Source organism: Oncorhynchus tshawytscha, linkage group LG16 (genome assembly GCF_018296145.1).
Source record: "Oncorhynchus tshawytscha isolate Ot180627B linkage group LG16, Otsh_v2.0, whole genome shotgun sequence".
Taxonomy (NCBI): Eukaryota; Metazoa; Chordata; class Actinopteri; order Salmoniformes; family Salmonidae; genus Oncorhynchus; species Oncorhynchus tshawytscha.
In genome coordinates, this window is record NC_056444.1 from 47,011,072 (window position 1) to 47,036,232 (window position 25,161).

The 25,161-nt window shown below is 42.6% G+C and overlaps 1 protein-coding gene across 3 annotated transcripts in view; it reads left to right on the forward strand.

Moving 5' to 3' along the window:
* The window catches only part of LOC112215760 (IQ motif and SEC7 domain-containing protein 1), a 181,911-nt gene that overhangs the window by 79,392 nt on the left and 77,358 nt on the right, over positions 1 to 25,161 (forward strand). Inside the window, exon 1 of one of the 3 annotated variants that reach the window (XM_024375132.2) lies at positions 19,079 to 19,299. The exons of the other annotated variants lie outside the window; for them this stretch is intronic. Within the exon in view, the coding sequence (XP_024230900.1) occupies positions 19,160 to 19,299 (140 nt within the window). The 5' untranslated portion in view covers positions 19,079 to 19,159. Of the gene's footprint in view, positions 1 to 19,078; positions 19,300 to 25,161 lie in introns of those variants that run through there. 3 annotated transcript variants of the gene reach the window in all.

Below are 25,161 nucleotides of genomic sequence, written 5' to 3' on the forward strand. Positions count from 1 at the left end.
GACGAGTGACTGAAGCCGTGACCTATCCTGATAGGAGCGTTCAAGAGGTTGTTGAGAAGTGGACTCAGAGATTGGAAGTGGTTGAGATACAGTGCCTTCGGAATGTATTCAGACCCTTTGACTTTTTCCATATTTTGTTATAGCCTTATTCCAATTTTTAAAAAAAATAAAACATTTAAGCTCAGCAATCACAATACCCAATAATGACAAAGAGAAAACAGGTTTTTAGACATGTTTGCAAATGTATAAAAAATAAAAAATAAACATATTATTTACATAAGTATTCATCCCCTTTGCTTTGAGACTCGAAATTGAGCTCCGGTGTGTTCTGTTTCCATTGATCATCCTTGAGATGTTTCTACAACTTGATTGGAGTGCACCTGCGGTAAATTCAATTGATTGGACATGATTTTTAAAAGGAACACAACTGTCTATAGAAGGTCCCACAGTTGACTGTGCACGTCAGAGTAAAAACCAAGCCATAAGGTCAAAGGATTTGTCCTGATGGTCACTCTGACAGAGCTCCAGAGTTCCTCTGTGGAGATGGGAGAACCTTCCAGAAGGACAACAATATCTGCAGAACTCCACCAATCAGGCCTTTATGGTTGAGTGGCCAGACGGAAGCCACTCCTCAGTAAAAGGCACATGACAGCCCACTTGGAGGTCACCAAAAGGCACCTTAAGACTCTGACCATGAGAAACACCTTCCCTACGGTGAAGCATGGTGGTGGCAGCATCATGCTGTGGGGATGTTTTTCAGTGGAAGGGACTGGGAGACTAGTTATGATCGAGGGAAAGATGAACGGAGCAAAGTATAGAGAGATCCTTGATGAAAACCTACTCTAGAGCGCTCAGGACCTCAGACTGGGGTGAAGGTTCACCTTCCAACAGGACAACAATCTTAAGCACACAGCCACCAAGACAAAGCAGGAGTGGCTTCGGGACAAGTCTCTCAATGTCCTTGAGTGGCACAGCCAGAGCCCGGACTTGGACCCGATCTAACATCTCTGGAGAGACTTGAAAATAGCTGTGCAGCGATGCTCCCCATCCAACCTGACAGAGCTTGAGATGATCTGCAGAGAAGAATGGCTGAAATTCCCCAAATACAGGTGTGCCAAGCTTGTAGCGTCATACACAAGAAGACTCTAGGCTGTATTCACTGCCAAAGGTGCTTTAACAAAGTACTGAGTAAAGCGTCTGAATACTTATGTAATTCTAATATTTCAGTTTTTTATTTGTTAAACTAGCAAATATGAAAATAAAACAAACTTTTGCCTTATCATTATGGGATATTGTGTGTAGATTGATGAGGGGGAAAAACTATTTAATACAATTTTAGAATAAGTGGTAGAAGTCAAGGGGTCTGAATACGTTCCAAAGGCACTATGTGCCATAGAAATAAGGATGTTTGTCCTGATCTGTACCACATATCCACAGTGTTACTCTCAGGAGAACTGGAGTGTTTTAAAGCGTGCGTCTAGCTCCTTGTGGTAATTTGTCATAATAACCGCAAAGTCCTCTGACAGTCTATCGAAATTGCACTGAGCACACCGCACTATGCAACACTGCTACACACTGCCTTCAGGACTAGCAGCCGGAAGCAGGGCTCCGTAAACCACAGCATTGTGAGCAGGGTTGTAATCACAATCTGGAGAGTTCATTATCACGCCTGGTCACTGATCAGCATGAGGATCTCCATCTTCTAGTCAGGGCTGGCAGAGTTTATATTGTTGTCATGTGTCTAAATGTGAGCCTCTAAGGACATAGTACTAGAGGGTATATTATGGAACCTGAAAGAGTAATACAGCACAGGAGGTTGGTGGCACCTTAATTGGGGAGGACGGGCTCGTAATAATGCCTGGAGTAGAATAGGTGGAATGGTATCAAGCACACGGTTTTCTTGTGTTTGATGCCATTCCATTTGCTCCCTTCCGTCCATTATTATGAGCCGTCCTCCTCTCAGCAGCCTCCACTGTAATACAGGCCCATTTAGGGAGTGTTTTGAAAGGTTTTCTGTACGGTGAAGATGAGCGATTAACCTGAGGCGAGGGTTAAAGGGTGGAATACTGTATGTTTGTCCTTTTCGTGGTGATGAAAATAAGCACAGATGCCTATTGATGTGTCACAGGTGTAACGTCCTGAGATGTGATCAGGTGTGACATCAGTCTTGTTTTCCAAAGGCCCGGGGTGATGGACACTCACGACACACACATGCACAGGCTCACACACACTTTGATACACACATTCTAAAGGTAAATGTATACACTACAGTATGCTTTGACATTCTCTCTCTTAACTGATGCTCTCCTTTCACAGTATAAAAGATTCCCACATTTTTGTGAATTTGATATAGTGGGAGATTTTTGTCTCTGGCAAAGCTTATCGTTTTATCAGTTTCATACCTCTGCAGTATCTGGCAGAGAAGATCCTCATAGTGCCTCTGATCTAACTCTCTGCCTGATAGCAGACATTTGCAATTCCATAGCTCAGTATCGCAGCTCAGGGCTAGGTCGGGAGGCGGTAAGACAGACGCTCTGAATAAAGTATTAAACGTTTTTCCCTAGGGGAATTAGATTGGGCACAGTGTTACACTGTAAATATGACATACTGTATAACTCGTTCTTTTCAGCTGCCTTTTTAAGTTACATTTATTTATTTAACCTTTTTTTTAACTAGGCAAGTCAGTTAAGAAGTAATTCTTAGTTACAGTGATGGCCTACCCCTGTCAAACCCTAACCCGGACGACACTGGGCCAATTGTGTTCCCTCTCTATGGTACTCCCAATCGCGGCCTGTTGTGATACAGCCTGGAATCAAGCCAGGGTCTGTAGTGACACCTAGCATTGAGATGCAGTGCCTTAGACCGCTGCGCCTATTGGGAATTTAACTACTAGTTGAATTTGGTGAGAAGTGTTTGACTGATGGTAGTTGGTGGGTTATTAGTTACTGTTGATTTGATTGTTTAGGTTGAATCCTTCAGGGTATGAGTTGAGTGCAGTTTATCAGTGGGATTAGGCTTTCTATGTATGGAAAGTCAACTACATACAGTGCAAGAATGTAAGCAGTGTGACACGAAAGAGGATTACAGTAGGCCCTACTGAATATAAACCGCAGATTTATGATATCCCAGCTTATGTGACATGCACATATGATGTGGTGTGTGCGCATGTGTAAAGACATTACCAGGCTCTTTATATCCACACTTTTACTGATATATACATTTATATTCTGATGTTGCTGTTATGAGAGTGTTTGAGCCTTCAGCCCTGCATTCTACATCAATGCTAGAATCCTAATTTCCTACTTCATCCATACCATCAATCTTCATCACATCCCATTGGGACTCCAAGGCAATGCAGGTGTAGAATGCAGGAACTCTTGAGTGTACTTCAGTCACAGTGGATATAGTGCTTTATTTCCGCTACAGAGTGAAAGGCTCATCTCTAAGATGGCCGATGATTTAAAGCAGAGAGTCTCTCTGCTTACTGAGAGAGCTTTGACACACACCGGACACTGCTCTGTGTTACAGAGAGAAGGGGTGTTATGAGAAAAAACTGCATAAAGAATAAATGCTGCACTTTTTGACTTCCTGAGTAGAGGTGAAAGGTCACGGTCACAGGGGAGTTCCATTTTTCCAGCTTCTGACTTTAATTGGGGAGGTCAGAAAAATAGTCTGGTTTTGTGGAACAATAGCATGGTTATTTATTTATTTTGGCCCAAAGGATGTTGTTCTGTACACCATCTCAATTAGAGGTCGACCGATTAATCGGAATGGCTGATTTAATTAGGGCCAATTTTCATAACAATCGGAAATCTGTATTTTTGGACACCGATTTGGCCGATTTTCTTTTTCTTTTTTTACACCTTTATTTAACTAGGCAAGTCAGTTAAGAACACATTCTTATTTTCAATGACGGCCTAGGAACAGTAGGTTAACTGTCTGTTCAGGGGCTGAACGACAGATTTTTACCTTGTCAGTTCGGGATTCAATCTTGCAACCTTACAGTTAACTAGTCCAACGCTCTAACCACCTGCCTCTCATTGCACTCCACGAGGAGCCTGCCTGTTACACGAATGCAGTAAGAAGCCAAGGTAAGGGCCTCCCGGGTGGCGTAGTGGTCTAGGGCATTGCATCGCAGCGCTAGCTGTGCCACCAGAGACTCTGGGTTCGCGCCCAGGCTCTGTCGCAGCCGGCCGCGACCGGAAGGTCTAGCGTCGTACTGGTTACGGGGGGGGGTTTGGCCGGTAGGGATATCCTTGTCTCATCGCGCACCAGCGACTCCTGTGGCGGGCCAGGCGCAGTGCGCGCTAAACAAGGTCGCCAGGTGCACTGTGTTTCCTCCGACACATTGGTGTGGCTGGCTTCCGGGTTGGATGCGCACTGTGTTAAGAAGCAGTGCGGCTTGGTTGGGTTGTGTTTCGGAGGATGCATGGCTTTTGACCTTCGTCTCTCCCGAGCCCGTACGGGAGTAATTACTAACAATTGGATACCACGAAAAAGGGGGTACAAAAAAAGCCAAGGTAAGTTGCTAGCTAGCATTAAATTGATCTTATAAAAAACAATCATACTCACTAGTTAACTATACATGGTTGATGATATTACTCGTTTATCTAGCGTGTTCTGCGTTGCATATAATCGATGCAACGCAGGGGGATGATTTAACAAAAACGCATTTGCGAGAAAAGCACAATCGTTGTGCGACTGTACCAAACCATAAACACCAATGCCTTTCTTAAAATCAATACACAGAAGTATATATTTTTAAACCTGCATATTTAGCTAAAAGAAATCCAGGTTAGCAGGCAATATTGACCAGGTGAAATTGTGTCACTTCACTTGCGTTCATTACACGCAGAGTCAGGGTATATGCAACAGTATGGGCAGCCTGGCTCGTTGCGAACTAATTTGCCAGAATTTTACGTAATTATGACATAACATTGAAGGTTGTGCAATGTAACAGGAATATTTATACTTAGGGATGCCACCAGTTAGGTAAAATACGGAACGGTTCCGTATTTCACTGAAATAATAAACGTTTTGTTATTGCAGTCTGACTGAGTGATGGTAGGCAGCAGCAGGCTCGTAAGCATTCATTCAAACAGCACTTGCGTGCGTTTTGCCAGCAGCTCTTCCCTGTGTTTCAAGCATTGCGCTGTTTATGACTTCAGACAAGCCTATCAACTCCCGTGATTAGGCTGGTGTAACCGATGGCTAGCTAGTTAGCAGGGTGCGCGCTAATAGCGTTTCAAATGTAACTCATTCTGAGGCTTGGAGTAGTTGTTCCCCTTGCTCTGCATGGGTAACGCTGCTTCGAGGGTGGCTGTTGTCGTTGTGTTCCTGGTTCGAGCCCAGGTAGGAGCGAGGAGAGGGACGGAAGCTATACTGTTACACTGGCAATACTAAAGTGCCTATAAGAACATCCAATAGTCAAAGGTATATGAAATACAAATGGTATAGAGAGAAATAGTCCTATAAATACTATATTAACTACAACCTAAAACCTCTTACCTTGGAATATTGAAGTCTCACGTTAAAAGGAACCACCAGCTTTCATATGTTCTCATGTTCTGAGCAAGGAACTTAAACGTTAGCTTTTTTACGTGGCACATATTGCACTTTTACTTTGTTCTCCAACACTTTGTTTTTGCATTATTTAAACCAAATTGAACATGTTTCATTATTTATTTGAGGCTAAATGGATTTTTATTGATGTATTATATTACGTTAAAATAAGTGTTCATTCTGTATTGTTGTAATTGTCATTATTACAAATAATTTTTTTAAAATCGGCCGATTAATCGGTATCGGGGTTTTTGACCTCCACTAATCGGTATCGGTATCGGCATTGAAAAATCATAATCGGCCGACCTCTAATCTCAATGACAATCTACTGAAGTCGCTGACTGTTATAATACACAAAACATATTTGCTCTTTTTCCTATTGGGTTGTGCTGATTTGAACATTTAAAACAGATATATATATTACTATTAATTGGGTGATTGCTGTTCCCTCCTTTCGCTGGCTCTCAATTCGATGATCAATGCGTGACAGACGTGCTACTGCTTTGTTCATGTACTAGGTCTATGCTCGGTGTACATCGGCATGTTCATACATTTTCTTCAATTAATCATTTCCACATCTGGGTCCACCCTGTTAATGGAGTGAACATTATTATACATAAGGGTTACATGGAGAAAATTGGACTTCACTGAACTTTAAATGGATGGCCCTGCCTTCAGCAATGTATATTTGAGCTAAACCCTCCCTAAAAGCTTGAAAGAACTAAACAAGTGACCCTCCCCTATATTTAAAATAATAATAATAACAAAGTGGATAGCAGAGAACATGTCTACTATTTACACTCACTTCTTGAACAGACCAGAGCCTTAGATATGCAGTTTTGGAAACTGTTCTTCGTCCTAAAAGCCAGGGTTCCCCAACTGGGAAGTGTTTAAAATATATATAGTTGGACATAATACAGTGCCTTCGGAAAGTAAGCTGATCCCTTGACTTTTTCCACATTTTGTTAGGTTACAGCCTTATTCTAAAATTGATTATATCATTTTTTCCCCTCATCAATGTACAAACAATACCCCATAATGACAAAGCAAAATCATAAAAAAAAAAAACGTTTTGCTAATTTATTAAAAATATTTAAAAATAACATTTAAGTATTCAGACCCTTTACTCGGTACTTTGTAGAAGCAGCGATTACAGACGTGAGTCTTCTTGGGTCTGACGCTACAAGCTTGGTACATTTGTTTCTCCCATCCTTCTCTGCAGATCCTCTCAGGCTCTGTCAGGTTGGATGGGGAGTGTTGCTGCACAGCTATATTCAGGTCTCTCTAGAGATGTTCGATCGGGTTCATGTCCGGGCTCTTGCTGGGCCACTCAAGGACATACAGAGACTTGTCCCGAAGCCACTCCTGCGTTGTCTTGGCTGTGTGCTTAGGGTCGTTGTCCTGATGGAAGGTAAACCTTCACCCCAGTCTGAGGTCCTGAGCGCTCCTAGCGGCCTGTCATGTGCCTTTTACTGAGGAGTGGCTTCCGTCTGGCCACTCTACCATAAAGGCCTGAGTGCTGCAGAGATTGTTGTCCTTCTGGAAGGTTCTCCCATCTCCACAAAGGAACTCTGGAGCTCTGTCAGAGTGACCTATTAAGGTTTTTGTCACCTCCCTGACCAAGGCCCTTCTCTCCCGATTGCCCAGTTTGGCCGGGCCAGCTCTAAGGAAGAGTATTGGTGGTTCCAAACTTCTTCCATTCAAGAATGATGGAGGCCACTGTGTTCTTGGGGACCTTCAATGCTGCAGACATTTTTGGTACCCTTCCCCAGATCTGTGCCTCGACACAATCCTGTCTCTGAGCTCTACGGATAATTCCTTCGACCTCATGGATTGGTTTTTACTCTGATTCAATCAATTGAATTTACCACAGGTGGACTCCAATCAAGTTGTAGAAACATCTCAAGGATGAACAATGGTAACAGGATGCTCAGGTGCATCCTGTTTCCATTGATCATCCTTGATGTTTTCGTCCTTGAGATGCACATGAGCTCAATTTCAAGTCTCATAGCAAAGGGTCTGAATACTAATACTATATGTAAATAAAGTATTTCATTTGATTTATTTTGATACATTTGCAAAAATGTCTAAAAACCTGTTTTCCGTTTGTAATTACAGGGTATTGTGTATAGATTGCTGAGGATTTAAAAAAAATATATAATCCATTTTAGAATAAAGCTGTAATGTAACCAAACGTGGAAATGTCAAGGGGTCTGAATACTTTCTGAAGGCACTGTAGACTGTAAAAACACCAGGAAATCAATCTCCAAGTGTTTTTCAATTGTTAAATCTCTTCCCAAGTATTCCCAGGCATAATAGAGAGACACGTGACTTGTACATTTGTAAGCAAGGTTTGAAATTATTATATTTTAGTCAAAACATATCTGTTTTGGCTTCTTGCGGTCAATTTGCAGTCTTCAAATGATTTGTTATTATGTTCCGGGCCCCCGACCATCTGCTCAAGGAAAAATAGACCAGCGGCTGAATCTAGTTGATAATCCCTGCTATAAGCATTACATCATTTTGAGGTTGTGGCTTCGCAGACAACCTTGGACAGGAGTAAGGGTGGAAAGATCTACTCTACAGTAAAAGCATTGCGTGAGTCTATCATTGTATTTGTAGGTCAGAGGGAAAAAAATGCCTTTTATAAACTTGTCATGCAATTCTACATAATTGTACATATTAGCCGAGTATTTTTTTAATACAAAACAAAATACAGAAATGACAGGCTTAGAATGTACAGAGAGATAGGCCTATATGTTCACCATGACATATTTCGCAACGAAACTTTCCCTATTTGCAAATGATTAAAACTGAGAAGTAAATAGGAATCTGAGCACGTTACTTTCAAAAGTAAGGCCTACCTTTTCACCCCAGACAGAGTAGTTCTACCTATGCAGAAAAATGTCAGCTTTAACGGCTGGCTACTCTTCTCCCGTAGCTTAACCCACACGTGTCACACGTGTTTCCCGAAAAGCTGTCTGGGTTTAAACATCTTCTATTGTACATAGAATTAATAGTTTAATCAATTGATAGTGACATAATTAGATTACTTTGTTGTCCTCTTGGCTTTAGGAGGTTGTAGCTAAGAAACAAAAAATTATATCCCCATATGCATCGGAGTCATGTCTTTCCTGGCTCTTTTACAGCTCATTTCTAGCATAAAGCATCACGGACTAAAGTGCTATTATAGATCACTTTATATAATCGGATCCGTTTTATTTTCTTCTAAATCTTAAGCTAACAAGGTGTAGGTACAGTAGGCCTGTGGTTTTTGCCATTTTCTTGAATAAAAGTTAGGACTATGGCATACCCCCTCAATTCGAGTCTTGGTTTTAACTTAGCCTACCTCCATTTCAGTGAAGGGTTGTTGTTTAAAGAGTGCATGGTGGGTGGAGGATGGTGGTTGGAGGAATTGACTGATAAATCTATGGATGTAGCAGCCTATAGCCTAATTTTGTCTGTCAAACAGGTAGACCTACATCTTATTTCTATAATAGGATGGAATAGGCTCCAACACAAAGCCCCCTTGTTGTGATTAAAGTGTAATTAAAATGAAGACGTTTGAAATGAATTATGACTACTATAATTTGTCTACTTTCAGCACCATGAACTGTCCATTTCCCATTGATTATGCTGTAGCTGCTGCTTCAAGTTTCAGCACCACAATGTCATTTACTCTAATCTGGTTTTACTGTGAGGTCAATAACTCTGATAAATACATCATGAGCAAGAAACATTGTTTTTAATCAAATCAATTATAGTAGTAGCAAGCTATCAAAGTTGACCTCTGGTCCTCTTCAACTTCACACTCTCCTTCTTAAACTGAACAGTCCGCGAGTCCGCGGGGAAGATGGTGAACATTTCGGAAGAAGCTTTCGACTCCTCCTGAATTGCCACCGTAGGCCTACACAGCATAGACATTGGTTAGGCAGCACACCATTTTTTGGGGGGGATCAGCAAGAGCAGAGTAGGCCAGGGCTCAAAGTTGGAATATCCATTGCAATGTGTAGTGAAGCTTAGTTTTATTTACACCATCCGAGAAGCGATCTTAAAAAGATAACATTGCTCTGTGCTTCACTTAGCATGCACATCGTGGCCTATATGTCTATAGGCAGGCTATGAATAATTTGATTGATACCACACTAAATAGCCTATAGGCGCACTTGATATTACGCGTCTAGTGGAGAATCAGAGATGGGGGCACGCATCGATTTCTAGCCTAATAAGAAACTAATTCTAAAACACTGAAACATTCAAATTTAATTAATTACAAATTACATGACCTTCCCCTTGACTGAAATTGAAAAAGCATGACCCTCCCCCATTTTCCTCCAGGTTACCATTCTGTAAATGTCGATCAATTCCTAAGCATTCCGCTCAGACCCACTGCCTCTTGTCAACCCACTCTAACATGGATCTCGCTCTCTCTCTTTCTCTCATGGGTACCAGTGTAATTTCCTCTGGGGTGAAAATGCTTTTCACAACCTCAGGATCGGAGCATTCCACCATGCCATCTGTGAGTAATATCTGGCAATGCTGTGTTTGATCCAGAACCATCCAACACTGTTAAAGTACTGCCATCTTGTGGTTGATACAGTATGTGCAGGTTTGATTGTGCAAGGGATCAAAATTCCACTGGACTAAGGGATGCAATCATTTGTGCACATGGAGTCTCCGATCATGGTAGAGGTCTGAGCGGGACTGATTTATTCATCCCACACCGGCTGTCTTTCTATTCGACTCCCACCCGGGAGCAGGAACTGGTCCCAAACCCAACCACAGTCATCCCACAGTGTTATTTTAGCCGTATGTGATCCTGCTCACTTGCCAGCCATGGTCCCAGCAATTTTGAGCCCTATAGGCAATATGAAAATGCGCAAAAAGAACCGAAGAAATAGGTTTATTTACCAGAGATTCTCACGTGGCCCATTTTTATATTAGGCTGTCAGTATTACTGGGCTATATCAGCCAATAGTCAAGATGTAGTTTGAAGAGAGCAGAGTTGGAGAGACTTGCACTTTCTCTTGAGCTACATTTTATAGCCTACCTTTTAAGAGTGGGATGATTTTTTCAATTGGAGACAAATATGGATGATCTAGGCAATGTAATAAACTATAGCTTAATCGTATTTAGGTAGTACATTTCCTTGGAACAATAACTGCCCCTTTCAGGGATGGCTCCAGGCATACGTGACATAAGAGGTTGCTTAGGATCCCAGGCAGCTAGGGAACCCGACCCAAAAAATACAAATAAAAAAGAAATGGCATTTAGTTTTTTGGAACTCAGTCGGGGTCTCAACTTACACCAGGTGCAATTTCAAAATTTGGTTGTGCATCAGCAGTTTCTCTTATGTCAGTCACTCAGTTAGCTGACAATTAGCCATGTACATTTTTTTGATTGGTAGTTAGGTGGCTAGACTACCTAAGCTTGTATTAATCATGGCCAAATACCGACCTGGCACGCATGAATGTTAGTCATTCTCACTCAGATATCATATAAACATCATGGCAAAATATGTAGACATGTAGGAAATTAACTTTAGATGAAAAAAATAAATTCCGCTGTCGAGGGGGTTACTAAAATGTTCTGCGAGAGGTGGGGGCCCCACCAACCAAATCTCACTTAGAGCTCCCAAAAGACTGATTCTCTGCCCATGCATAGGCTATAGCCTACTCTATTTAATTGAGACCACACATGCTCCTGATCTTGCATATATGGCTGCTGAACTTGAAGCAGCAAGAATGATGAGAGTGGGCACTTTCTCTTGAGCTACGTTTTGCAAATAGGATGATATAGTCTTCCTTTTAGGAGGACGATTTGCAGGCAGACACAAATAACAGGGTAATCAATATTTCTAAAATAGCTTCAAGGCGCAACACTCAGTCACCATGGTAGCCTGTGCACGCATTACACCTTTTCCTTTTCATGGATTATCAAACATTTTGATTGCACCTCGACTCACATTGGTTGAGTGCCCATCATTTCAATTATCAATATTTATTTAACAAAATCAAATGACATTTTTTTTGTCACATGTTTCGTAGACAACAGGTGTAGAGTAACAGTAAAATGCTTACTTGGGTCTTTCTCCAACAATGCAGAGTTAAATATAAGATATAAATAAAACATTGTAAATAGTGACACAGTGAATAACGAGTACTGTAAAAATAACATGGATATATACAGTGCCTTGCGAAAGTATTCGGCCCCCTTGAACTTTGCGACCTTTTGCCACATTTCAGGCTTCAAACATAAAGATATAAAACTGTATTTTTTTGTGAAGAATCAACAAGAAGTGGAACACAATCATGAAGTGGATCGACATTTATTGGATATTTCAAACTTTTTTAACAAATCAAAAATGGAAAAATTGGGCTTGCAAAATTATTCAGCCCCCTTAAGTTAATACTTTGTAGCGCCACCTTTTGGTGCGATTACAGCTGTAAGTCGCTTGGGCTATCAGTTTTGCAAATCGAGAGACTGAAAATTTTTCCCATTCCTCCTTGCAAAACAGCTCGAGCTCAGTGAGGTTGGATGGAGAGCATTTGTGAACAGCAGTTTTCAGTTCTTTCCACAGATTCTCGATTGGATTCAGGTCTGGACTTTGACTTGGCCATTCTAACACCTGGATATGTTTATTTTTGAACCATTCCATTGTAGATTTTGCTTTATGTTTTGGATCATTGTCTTGTTGGAAGACAAATCTCCGTCCCAGTCTCTGGTCTTTTGCAGACTCCATCAGGTTTTCTTCCAGAAAAGCAGGCCCAAACCTTGATGCTGCCACCACCATGTTTGACAGTGGGGATGGTGTGTTCAGGGTAATGAGCTGTGTTGCTTTTACGCCAAACATAACGTTTTGCATTGTTGCCAAAAAGTTCAATTTTGGTTTCATCTGACCAGAGCACCTTTTTCCACATGTTTGGTGTGTCTCCCAGGTGGCTTGTGGCAAACTTTAAACAACACTTTTTATGGATATCTTTAAGAAATGGCTTTCTTCTTGCCACTCTTCCATAAAGGCCAGATTTGTGCAATATACGACTGATTGTTGTCCTATGGACAGAGTCTCCCACCTCAGCTGTAGATCTCTGCAGTTCATCCAGAGTGATCATGGGCCTCTTGGCTGCATCTCTGATCAGTCTTCTCCTTGTATGAGCTGAAAGTTTAGAGGGACGGCCAGGTCTTGGTAGATTTGCAGTGGTCTGATACTCCTTCCATTTCAATATTATCGCTTGCACAGTGCTCCTTGGGATGTTTAAAGCTTGGGGAATCTTTTTGTATCCAAATCTGGCTTTAAACTTCTTCACAACAGTATCTCGGACCTGCCTGGTGTGTTCCTTGTTCTTCATGATGCTCTCTGCGCTTTTAACGGACCTCTGAGACTATCACAGTGCAGGTGCATTTATACGGAGACTTGATTACACACAGGTGGATTGTATTTATCATCATTAGTCATTTAGGTCAACATTGGATCATTCAGAGATCCTCACTGAACTTCTGGAGAGAGTTTGCTGCACTGAAAGTAAAGGGTCTGAATAATTTTGCACGCCCAATTTTTCAGTTTTTGATTTGTTAAAAAAGTTTGAAATATCCAATAAATGTCGTTCCACTTCATGATTGTGTCCCACTTGTTGTTGATTCTTCACAAAAAATACAGTTTTATATCTTTATGTTTGAAGCCTGAAATGTGGCAAAAGGTCGCAAAGTTCAAGGGGGCCGAATACTTTCGCAAGGCACTGTATATAGGTAGTAGGAAATAACATGGCTAAATACAGGGAGTATGTGTACGATAATAGCTATGTACTGTAGGTAGCAGCAGCGTATGTGGTGTGTGTGTGGCATCAGTATGCATGTGCATGTTATGTGTGTGTGTGTGTGTGTGTGGACATACATAGTGTGTATCTCCGACTTCAACTGTATGTGTGTGTGTGTGTGTACAGCTGAAGTCGGAAGTTTACATACACCGTAGCCAAATACATTTAAACTCCGTTTTTCACAATTCCTGAAATTTAATTCCAGTAAAAAATTCCCTGTTTTAGGTCAGTTAGGAGCACCATTTTATGTTAAAAATGTGAAATGTCAGAATAATAGTAGAGAGAGTGATTTATTTCAGCTTTTATTTCTTTCATCACATTCCCAGTGGGTCAGAAGTTTATATACACTCAATTAGTATTTGGTAGCATTGCCTTTAAATTGTTTAACTTGGGTCAAATGTTCAGGTAGCCTTCCAAAAGCTTCCCACAATAAGTTGGGTGAATTTTGGCCCATTTCTCCTGACAGAGCTGGTGTAACGGAGTCAGGTTTGTAGGCCTCCTTGCTCGCACACACTTTTTCAGTTCTGCCCACAAATTTTCTATAGAATTGAGGTCAGGGCTTTGTGATGGCCACTCCAATACCTTGACTTTGTTGTCCTTTGCTGTCCAACTTTGGAAGTATGCTTGGGGTCATTGTCCATTAGGAAGACCCATTTGCGACCAAGCTATAACTTCCTGACTGATGTCTTGAGATGTTGTTTCAATATATCCACGTAATTTTCTTCTTCATGATGCTGCTACCCCTGTGCTTCACGGTTGGTATGGTGTTCTTCGGCTTGCAAGCATCCCCCTTTTTCCTCCAAACATAGCAATGTCTTTATGGCCAAACTGTTCTATTTTTGATTCATCGGACCAGAGGACATTTCTCCAAAAAAGTGCCATCTTTGTCCCCATGTGCAGTTGCAAACCGTAGACTGGCTTTTTTATGGCGGTTTTGAAGCAGTGGCTTCTTACTTGCTGAGCGGCCTTTCAGGTTATGATGTTTTACTGTGGATATAGATACTTTTGTACCTGTTTCCTCCTGCATCTTCACAAGGTCCTTTGCTGTTGTTCTGGGATTGATTTGCACCTTTCGCACCAGAGTACGCTCATCTCTAGGAGACAGAACGCGTCTCCTTCCTGAGCGGTATGAAGGCTGCGTGGTCCCCATGGTGTTTATACTTGCGTACTATTGTTTGTACAGATGAACGTGGTACCTTCAGGCATTTGGAAATTGCTCCCAAGAATGAACCAGACTTGTGGAGGTCTACAATTTGTTTTCTGAGGTCTTGGCTGATTTCTTTTGATTTTCCCATGATGTCAAGCAAAGAGGCACTGAGTTTGAAGGTAGGTCTTGAAATACATCCACAGGTACACCTCCAATTGACTCAAATGATGTCAGTTAGCCTATCAGAAGCTTCTAAAGCCATGACATCATTTTCTTGAATTTTCCGAGCTGTTTATAGACAGTCAACTTAGTGTATGTAAACATCTGACCCAATGGAATTGTGATGCAGTGAATTATAAGTGAAATAATCTGTCTGTAAACAATTGTTAGAAAAATGACTTGTGTCATGCACAAAGTATATGTCCTAACCAACTTGCAGCCAACCAAAACTATAGTTTGTTATTGACAAGAAATTTGTGGAGTGGTTGAAAAACGAGTTTTAATGACTCCAACCTAAGTGTATGTAAACCTCTGACTTCAGCTGTATATGTGTTTACAATAGGTAGGCCTAGACTAACGCATACAAAGCAGAAAGATGACCATTTCCAAATAATCTGCGGGACAACAAAAGTTGTCTGTCTGACCTGTCCACTTTCAACCGCAGAATGAAAAATGCCAACCGCCGCGACAATCTCTGTTGGGACCGCAGGCAATGCTCTTAAGATCCAGGCTTATTTCAACACAATTCTGTTGGCTGCAATGGGTCAGTGTTGAGCTAATTCAAATAAATGCTTTTCATTTCGATTCGAAGAGGACTGGGTTGCTTTTTTTTTAGTGTGGAGGATGACTGAATTTGTGAATCCATATACATTTCCTCATCTCACTGCACATGGTTATTTTTCGTAGATTCCATCTCAAACAGCGGTCCTCTTCAGCTCATCCTTCAGTGCCCGTCAGAACACTGAGAAAGAGGTGCGGTGTGTGATTGTGATGTCAGTAACTCTCTCTCAGGTCCTCTCTCCTGCCTCTCCCTATCGTATGTTGTGGGAGACAGCCCAGCCAGGCTCCCCTGCCGTGCAGCTCAGTAGAGTGGGGATCTAAATGAAGCAGCGTCCCACTGACAAACACACACACACACACACACATCAGCACAGCAATCAGCTATCAACACACACAGCAACAACAACTAGACAATCAGCAAGGCACCATGGGACAATAATTCTCAGCCCAGTACACCCCAGCACAGAAAAACACTGAATACCACTACTTATCTTCCAGAGCTACACACAACAAGATACATCCATAGAAGGCATCTGCTGTGCTAGTTCGGACACTATAGTGATGAGGGAGCATTGAAGGAAGTCAAGCTTAGCTTTAGCATCACATTTAATATGGAGTATAATGTGGAAAAGCAGTACACCATAAACAACCAGCTAACTCTGCACCTCCCGGTCCACCAAGTCCAGATGTTCTGTGTGTGTCCCAGTTGAAGGAGACTATCTTGGCTGTGAAGCGTCATTATTGTTTTATAAGCCCTCATGTGCCAGCGTTCACAGAGACTGCAGTGGGCTGCAGTGTTATTTTCTATGATTGGACTTCGGCTCACTCGAGGCTACCAATGCAGACACTATAACTGTTCAGCTTTGTGATTAATGCACAACTATTTTATTATTTAACTAGGCAAGTCAGTTAAGATCAAATTCTCATTTGCAATGACGGCCTACAATGACGGCTTAATTACAATGACGGCGCCGCCCTTTGGGACTCCCAATCACGGCCGGATGTGATGCAGCCTGGATTCGAACCAGGGCCTCTTGCCTAGACCACTGCGCCACTCGGGAGCCCTAATAGGACGTCCCTCAGCCAATCAGAATGAAGTCTTTCAGAAGGTGGTTACATAACTGTTATGCTGTGTGTGGCTAGAGTTATGCTTCATGTAAAAAACATGGGTTTGATTTGCGGTCTGCTTTGTTAGTTGTTAATCCAATACTTGGGCTGTTCTCTTTTTATTAAGGTTTGATTATCAGTTTGATTTTGATCTGTGGAACTCCATGTCTTTTTAGACTAAGACAGTTTGTCATTGACTGATGTGTCTTTTAGACAAAGGCATAAAGCTTACTTCATTATTCAATGTTTTTTTTTCTTTTACTGCATCAGGGATAGCGTACCCAAGCATTTCGGCTTTTATTACAGAGGAATGAGATCAAGGTGCTGGCATTGACATCAAGATGCCTGACACCAGGATGAGCTTATCTTTCTGCATCTCTCTATTAAATCCTCTCGTTGTTGTCCGTTAATGTCTGTTCTCAGCAGTGGAAATGAAAACCCCAGATGAAGATATCTCCGCAGCCCACGGGCCAGCCTATTGGCGTTTTGCTCCAGATCTATTCACTATCTCAGCCATTTCCTGACACTTTTGGATTTCATTGACTAAGAAGGTTCTGCAGTTTGCTGCCTCTCTAACCGAGAACAGGGATGAGGCAATTAGGCTGGGACTCATCAGTATGCACTTCCTGTGATGGTTAAAGCCCCCACTGCTTGTGTGAGTGTGTGTGTGTGTGTGTGTGTGTGTGTGTGTGTCTGCGCGTTCATGCAGACTCTCAATGCAGCATACTACTGCCAGAGTCGATGCCCGGTCTCATCCACCACGCCAGCTGGGCACAGAGAAGCCGTATGGCAACGAGTGGGGGTTCGGAGGTTGGCAGGAGAGGACGACATTGTGTTTTGATGTTTGAGGCCACACACACACAGACAACACAAACTGACACACCGTTAAATCAAAATAGACAGCTTTAAGTCGAGAAGAATAGGTCAACCGTTGAAAGCCATAAGGCAGTGTCAAGAGAATAAAGTGGATATATTTGTGGTGTGTGTGTGTGTACCTGTATAGAGAACCGTATTGCCGGCGTTGAGGAGTGTGAAGATATTTGTCAATCTGACAAGTACAGTATTTGTCAATCTGCTCGCTCAGCACGCCTCTCCTCCTCTGTCTTTGCCTGTGCACTGACTACTAACATCGTGCCTTGGGCTTGCAGCTTCACTCTCAGTGGGGAATGAAATGGATCTCACCACCCCACTCAAAGCTCTGTGTCTGATGTGAAAAATAACGTTAGAGAGCGTAGCTAGATGGTCTTTGACATGAACAGAGCAACAGAAGAGGGAGAGGGGGTTACAGAGGGGTAGAGTTTTCCACCTGTCTCTCTGTGCGCACCAGACGGGCGACATTAATGTGTTATGTGTGATTGATGACTTCAGATGAAGGCCTCCGGGTCTTTGGATTTGAACACACACTCACCCCGCATTTATGAACAGCGACAGCCTCTCGCATTGCCTTTTCACCTCAGTGCATGTTCACCTCAGTGACTTTTCAGAATGAAATTCATCTTCCCTGGAGACTCCAGACTAGCAGCCTCATTATTATCTGGAACAGTGAAATGAAGGGAAGTCTATGGTGGTAACTTTTCCTATGGTGTTCAGTGGATCCTGTGAACTCCCACGGCCCTCTGGGTCGATGCGTATGGTCCTGATGAGAGCTGTCTCCATAGACACCTGTGTTACCAGGGCATTGGTGTCAACCATGCCTCTCCTGTTTCCCAGCCCTCATCCAAAGGGTGTCAACAATGCCTCCCCTGCTTCCCAGCCCTCATCCAAAGCCCTTCCTGTTCTCTTCTCCCCAGCCCTCCTTATAGTCCCCAGCTCCATAGTGCAGTGGTTCCCAACCAGGGCTACAAGGACCCCTGGGGGGACTTGGCCTGTCCAGAGGGGGTACTGTACTTGAGAAGAGCCATGATGAGACCATGGGCTTACTGGTAAAATGCACATGAGGGGGTACTTCAGGGCTACTCCGGGCAGAGCAAAATTCAGTTGGTGGTACAGTAACCGAAAAAGGTTGGGAACCACTGCCCTAGTGTTGGCTCACAGCAGGGCTTTGTGGTAAGTAGACCCTTTTTTGCCCCCAAGAGCAGATTTTGACAAGATTTTGTGTGTGTGCCGCTTGCTTCATTGAGGTGCCTTATTGGTAAAATGTATGTGCTGTGCATAAGAGTTCCATTATTATATGAATGAATCTACAGTATATGCTGTAGATAATATAGATGTTAGCCTCTTTTTGTTCACTTTTTGAATGGCTTGAAGAAATACATTGATTCCATGAAGAGGGAGAGGGATAGGGAGAGAGAACGAAAGAAAGAGAAAGACAGACAATGAGCCCTACCTCCAACACATCCTCCTGTTTCCATGGAGATCAGAGAGCCAATCGGATGGCACAGCTGCGGACTGTACTACCGTGAACAGAGGAGAGGTGGTAAAAGGATGGGGATGAGATTCTGTGTGTATTAGAGACAAAAAAACGACATTCTCCCTCCTGCAGATTATCCCCATGCTTTAGACGGCTAGCCCTGTCTCCTCTGCCATTGGCACGCGTTCAGTGTTAAACAGGCATCCTCCCAGGACCCTGCTCTACCACTACATCCTTCCCAAACTTTTGGACCTGCCTCGTTACATCACAGAGCTCTCCCTGGCTGGCTGGCTCGCTGTTTGTGACTGAGAGAGTAAGAGTGTATGTGAGTGTGTGTGTGAGTCTGTATGCACACGCTGCTGCTCCCGTTGAGTTGAGTCCCCTTGACGAGCCTGGAGGATGGACAAGCCGAGTGTATGGCGTGCCGTGGTGAGCAGCACCGACCCCAGGCGTCCTCGCAGCGAGTCCAGCACGCCGCCCAGGGGTGGGACTCACCCGGGCAGACCCAGCTCTGCCATGTCCTACCGGCTATACGACATGTGAGTAGTAGCAGTCCCTTCGAATCCTCATGCTGTATGAATGGAGCTGTGGCTGGTGAGGGAGGGAGGCTGTGGCTGGGCGGATGCAGCCGTGCAGGCAGTGGTCCTCCCATCCTTCATTGACGAGGATGTGGTGTGGCACTTTGTTATTGCAGTGTCTCCAGTGTGTGTGCTGAGTCACCTAGCTGGCGCTTGCAGACCAGACCTTGCTCTGTCCTCTCTTTTCCTCTCAGCCTGTCTGGAGATGGGATGAGTTTCTGGCTCTGCCTACAGAGCTCTCTCTTTGTAAACAACCACTGCCTTATGGGGAATGGTGGTCATATAGGGGGTGTATTTCTGTGTGTGGTAGATGTGTTTGTGGTAGACATGGCTGTTAATATTTATATAAAAAAAAAAAATTCATTGCATTTGTTTCCCTTTTTGGTGATTTTGACAAAAAGATATGATGAGGGATGATCACTGATTTCTGTTATGTACTGGGAGATGTTTCCATTGTGGTTGAAATCACTGTAATTAGTTGTTTTGAGTGACTGTGATGATACTGTGACTGACTAGGAGAATATGACTCATTTTTGTGACGCTGTGACAGCTTCTTGTTTAGCGCGTGATTTCCTCCTAGCTCTGACGTGTGTGTGTGTGTGTGTGTGTGTGTTAAGGATGCAGATGTTACTGCTAGTGTGGTGAATGTAATTTTTGGGATGTCGATGTTCGCTTCTTCACTGTTTGGGATGCTTCATGCCTGTCTCTCCAGTTCAGCGTCCCAGTGTCATCTCCGTAAAGATCTTTGATTGAAAGGACACAAGAATCATATCATATACACTGCATTCGGAAAGTATTCAGACCATTTGACTTTTTCCACATTTTGTTACGTTTCAGACTTATTCTAAAATTGATTGATGAGGAAATGTTTTCATTTAATCTACACACAATACCCCATAGTGACAAAGTGAAAAACAGGTTAACATTTTTGCAAATGTATAATAAATAAAAACCAGAAATACATTATTTACACAAGTAGTCAGACCCTTTGCAATGAGACTCGAAATTGAGATCAGGTACATCCTGTTTCCATTGATCATCCTTGATGTTTTTACAACTTGATTGGAGTCCACCTGTGATAAATTCAATTGATTGGACATGATTTGGAAAGGCACACACCTGTCTATATAAGGTCTCACCGTTGACGGTGCATGTCAGAGAAAAACCAAGCCATGAGGTTGAAGGAATTCCAAGGAGGAGCTCCAAGACAAGATTGTGTCGAGGGACAGATCTGGGGAAGGGTACCAAAACATTTCTGCAGCATTGAAGGTCCTCAAGAACACAGTGCCTCCATCATTCTTAAATTGAAGAAGTTTGGAACCAAGACTCTTCCTAGTGCTGTCCGCCCGGCTAAACTGGGCAATCGGGGTAGAAGGGCCTTGGTCAAGGAGGTGACCAAAAACTTGTTGGTCACTCTGGCAGAGCTCCAGAGTTCCTCTGTAGAGATGAGAGAGCCTTTCAGAAGGACAACAGTCTCTGCAGCACTCCACCAATCAGGCCTTTATGGTAGAGTAGCCAGACGGAAGCCACTCCTCAGTAAAAGGCACATGACAGCCCGCTTGGAGTTTTCCAAAAGGCACCTAAAGGACTCAGACCATGAGAAACAAGATTCTCTTGTTTGATGAAACCAAGCTTCACATCTGGAGAAAACCTGGCACCATCCCTACGGTTAAGCATGTTGGTGTCAACATCATGCTTTTGGGGATGTTTTTCAGTAGCAGGGACTGGGAGACCTGTCTGGAAAGATGAATGGAGCAAAGTACAGAGAGATCCTTGACGAAAACCTGCTCCAGAGCGCTAAGCTCCTCAGACTGGGGTGAAGGTTCACCTTCCAACAGGACAATGACCCTAAGCACATAGCCAATACAACGCAGGAGTGGCTTCGGGACAAGTCTCTCAATGTCCTTGAGTGGCCGAGCCAGAGCCCGGACATGAACCCGATCTAACATCTCTGGTGAGACCTGAAAATAACTGTTCAGCAACACTCCCCATCCAACCTGACAGAGCTTGAGAGGATCTGCAGAGAAGAATGGGAGAAACTCCCCAAATACAGGTGTGCCAAGCTTGTGGCGTCATACACAAGAAGCTGTTAATCAAGAAGTACTGATTAAATGGTTTGAGTACTTATATAAATGTGATTTTTCTGTTTAAAATATATATAAATAAGAACAAATTAAAAAACTATTTTTGCTTTGTCTTTATGGGGTATTGTGTAGATTGATTAAGGGGAGAGAACCTATTTGATCCATTTTAGAATGAGGCTGTAACGTAACAAAATGTGGAAAAAGTCAAGGGGTCTGAATTACTTTCCGAATGCAGTATAATTTGTTCTTAATTGACTCGCCTGGATAGATACAGGTTAAATACGAATAAAATACGTGTCCCCACACTCGTAACAGGATTTCTGGAAAACGTACAGATTTTGGGAAAGTTACCAGAATTTTGCGACCCTACACACTCGACACTCCCGCGTCTCTTGTTTTGATGGTTGTCTCTTCTTCGGCTGCGGGATGTGTTTGAGTTGCTATTTCGGTGAAGGCACCTGTGCCAAAATCTGTGTTCCAAAATGACTCCACGCAGAGCTCGTATGACTGAAAGAAAGAGGTGTTCGTCATCGTCACATAATACGTCACTGTGGGTGAATAAACAATAACAAAACACTACCCGCCACTTGTTTTGGTAAAGAGCTGAGGAATGGGGCTTGAGAAATACAGTGAGCTCCAAAAATATTGGGACAGTGACACATTTTTGGTTGTTTTGGTTCTGTACTCCAGCGATTTGAAATGATACAGTGACTATGAGCTTAAAGCGTAGACTGTCAGTTTTAATTTGAGGGTATTTTCAACCATATCGGGTGAACCGTTTAGAAATTAGTGCACTTTTTGTACATAGTCCCTTCATTTTAGGGGACTGAAAGAATATGGGACAAATTCACTTACAGTACCAGTCAAATGTTTGGACACCTACTCATTCCAGGGTTTTTCTTTATTTTTACTATTTTCTATGTTGTAGAATAGTAGTGAAGACATCAAAACTATAAAATAACACATATGGAATCATGTAGTAACCAAAAAAGTGTTAAACAAATCAAAATGATATTTAATATTTGAGATACTTCAAAGTAGTCACCCTTTGCCTTGATGACAGCTTTACACACGCTTGGCATTATCTCAACCAGCTTCATCTGGAATGCTGTTCCAACAGTCTTGAAGGAGTTCCCAGATATGCTGATCACTTGTTGGCTGCTTTCCCTTCACTCTGCGGTCCAACTCATCCCAAACAATCTCAATTGGGTTGAGGTCGGGTGATTGTGGAGGCCAGGTCATCTGATGCAGCACTCATCACTCTCCCTCTTGGTCAAATTGCCCTTACACAGCCTGGAGGTGTATAACAGCAGCCAAGAGTCCTGTTGAAAAACAATTGATAGTCTCACTCAGCGCAAGCCAGATGGGATGGCATATTGCTGCAGAATGCTGTGGTAACCATGCTGGTTAAGTGTGCAGACAGCGTCACCAGTAAAGCACCATTGCACCTGCTCCTCCATGCTTCACGGTGGGAAACACACATGCGGAAATCATCCATTCACCTACTCTGCGTCTCACAAAGACGCTGTGGTTGGAATCAAAAATCTCAAATTTGGACTCATCAGACCAAAGAACAGATTTCCACCAGTTTAATGTCCATTGCTCGTGTTTCTTGGCCCAAGCAAGCCTTTTCTCATTGGTTTCCTTTAGGAGTGGTTTATTTGCAGCAATTTGACAATGAAGGCCTGATTCACGCAGTCTCCTCTGAACAGCTGATGTTGAAATGTGTCTGTTACGTGAACTCTGAAGCATTTATTTAGGCAACATTTTCTGGGGCTGGTAACTCTAATGAACTTTTCCTCTGCAGCAGAGGTAACTAAATAACGAAAAACCCTTGAATGAGTCGGTGTGTCCAAACTTTTCACTGATACTGTATATGTCTAAACAATTCTGTTAATGTGGATGCTACCATGATAACAGATATTCATGAATGAATTGTGAATAATGATGAGTGAGAAAGTTACAAAAAAAACTCACCTGTTATTGTAATGGTGAGAGGTTAGGATGTCTTGAGGGTATGATTTTTGTGTCATTCATTATTCATCATTCAGGACAATCCATAATCATGGTAGCATCCACGTTAATGTAGATGTGTTTAGAAACATATTCTATTCATTCATTTACCATTCATTTCAATCTGGCACAAAATAATCTGAAACATAACCAAAACAAACAGCAAATGCATCCAACACATTTGTAGTCAAACGTTTGATGTTATCAATGTGTGCTGTGGATATTGGACCAAATACTTCACTCTTTACTACTTTAATACACATTTAAGTTAATTTGTCCCAATACCTTTGGTCCCCTAAAATGGGGGTACTATGTACAAAAAGTGCTGTCATTTCTAAATTGTTCACCTGATATGATGGGAAATACCGTAAAATGAAAGCGGACAGTCCTCACCTTAACCTCGTAGTCATTGTATCATTTCAAATCGAAAGTGCTGGAGTACAGATCCAAAACAAACAAATAAAACATTTGTGACTGTCCCAATACTTTTGAAGCTCACTGTATAACCATTTTCGAGTTTATAGACAGAGCTATGGATACAAGGACTGACCATCCATGAGATCCAAATGATAGTTTTAATCATGTTTTGACGCTATACAGTGTTTTGTCTACCTTGCCATTGTTTACAAACATTTGAGGAAAAAATAGATTATTTTGGGTTCTGATGCGGTACAATAGTTGAACGAAGCTAATGAGGAATTTCTACGTTATGTTCTTCAAGAATCCATCGCTATATGTCATGAATTTAACAGTACAAAAATGGATGTAGCATCTCTGGACTGGGGCTTTAAAGGAGGGATGTGGTCAAAACACACACACACACACACTTTGTCACACACACACACGCTCGTTGTGTAACATGAACTGCAGTTGTTGCCGTTTTTTTTTTAGGCGCATAGAGATGCTTGTCAGTTTGACACATCTATATACTCTGACTCAAGGAGTGTTTGGCTTGGGGCACCTCTCCAATTTAACTGTCAGGCCAGTTTCCTTCTAGAGTTCCAATGTAGAACCCGTATCCCTCATGAAGGAAACACCTGTTGTCCTCAGGCCAGCAGAACAGACAAGGTTGTAGGGTAGATGCGATGTGCAGAACAGACAAGGTTGTAGGGTAGATGCGATGTGCAGAACAGACAGGGTTGTAGGGTAGATGCGATGTGCAGAACAGACAGGGTTGTAGGGTAGATGCGATGTGCAGAACAGACAGGGTTGTAGGGTAGATGCGATGTGCAGAACAGACAGGGTTGTAGGGTAGATGCGATGTGCAGAACAGACAGGGTTGTAGGGTAGATGCGATGTGCAGAACAGACAGGGTTGTAGGGTAGATGCGATGTGCAGAACAGACAGGGTTGTAGGGTAGATGCGATGTGCAGAACAGACAGGGTTGTGAAGTAGATGTGAAGTGCATGGCTAAGGGTTGCATAGGGGACATTTAGGCTATGCTATACTTAAATAAGTTTGACCACGTGCTCTGGGAGAAATGTGTTAAAAATACTACAACCATGTCTCTCCAAAAATATCTGTAAATCAGTAATTTAAAAAAAATAGATTGTTGACTGTCTTTCCTTATGTCCTAGGTCTGTATATATTTTGCATTAGTATTGTTGCCCAGCCCCAACACAGTTCAGTCCCCCAGCTAGTAGTGCCTGCTGCTCTATCAGAGTGCATGTAAAAGGCACCCTGGTCTCATCACTTACCTCTGCACTGGTAGACTTCAACTGACTGT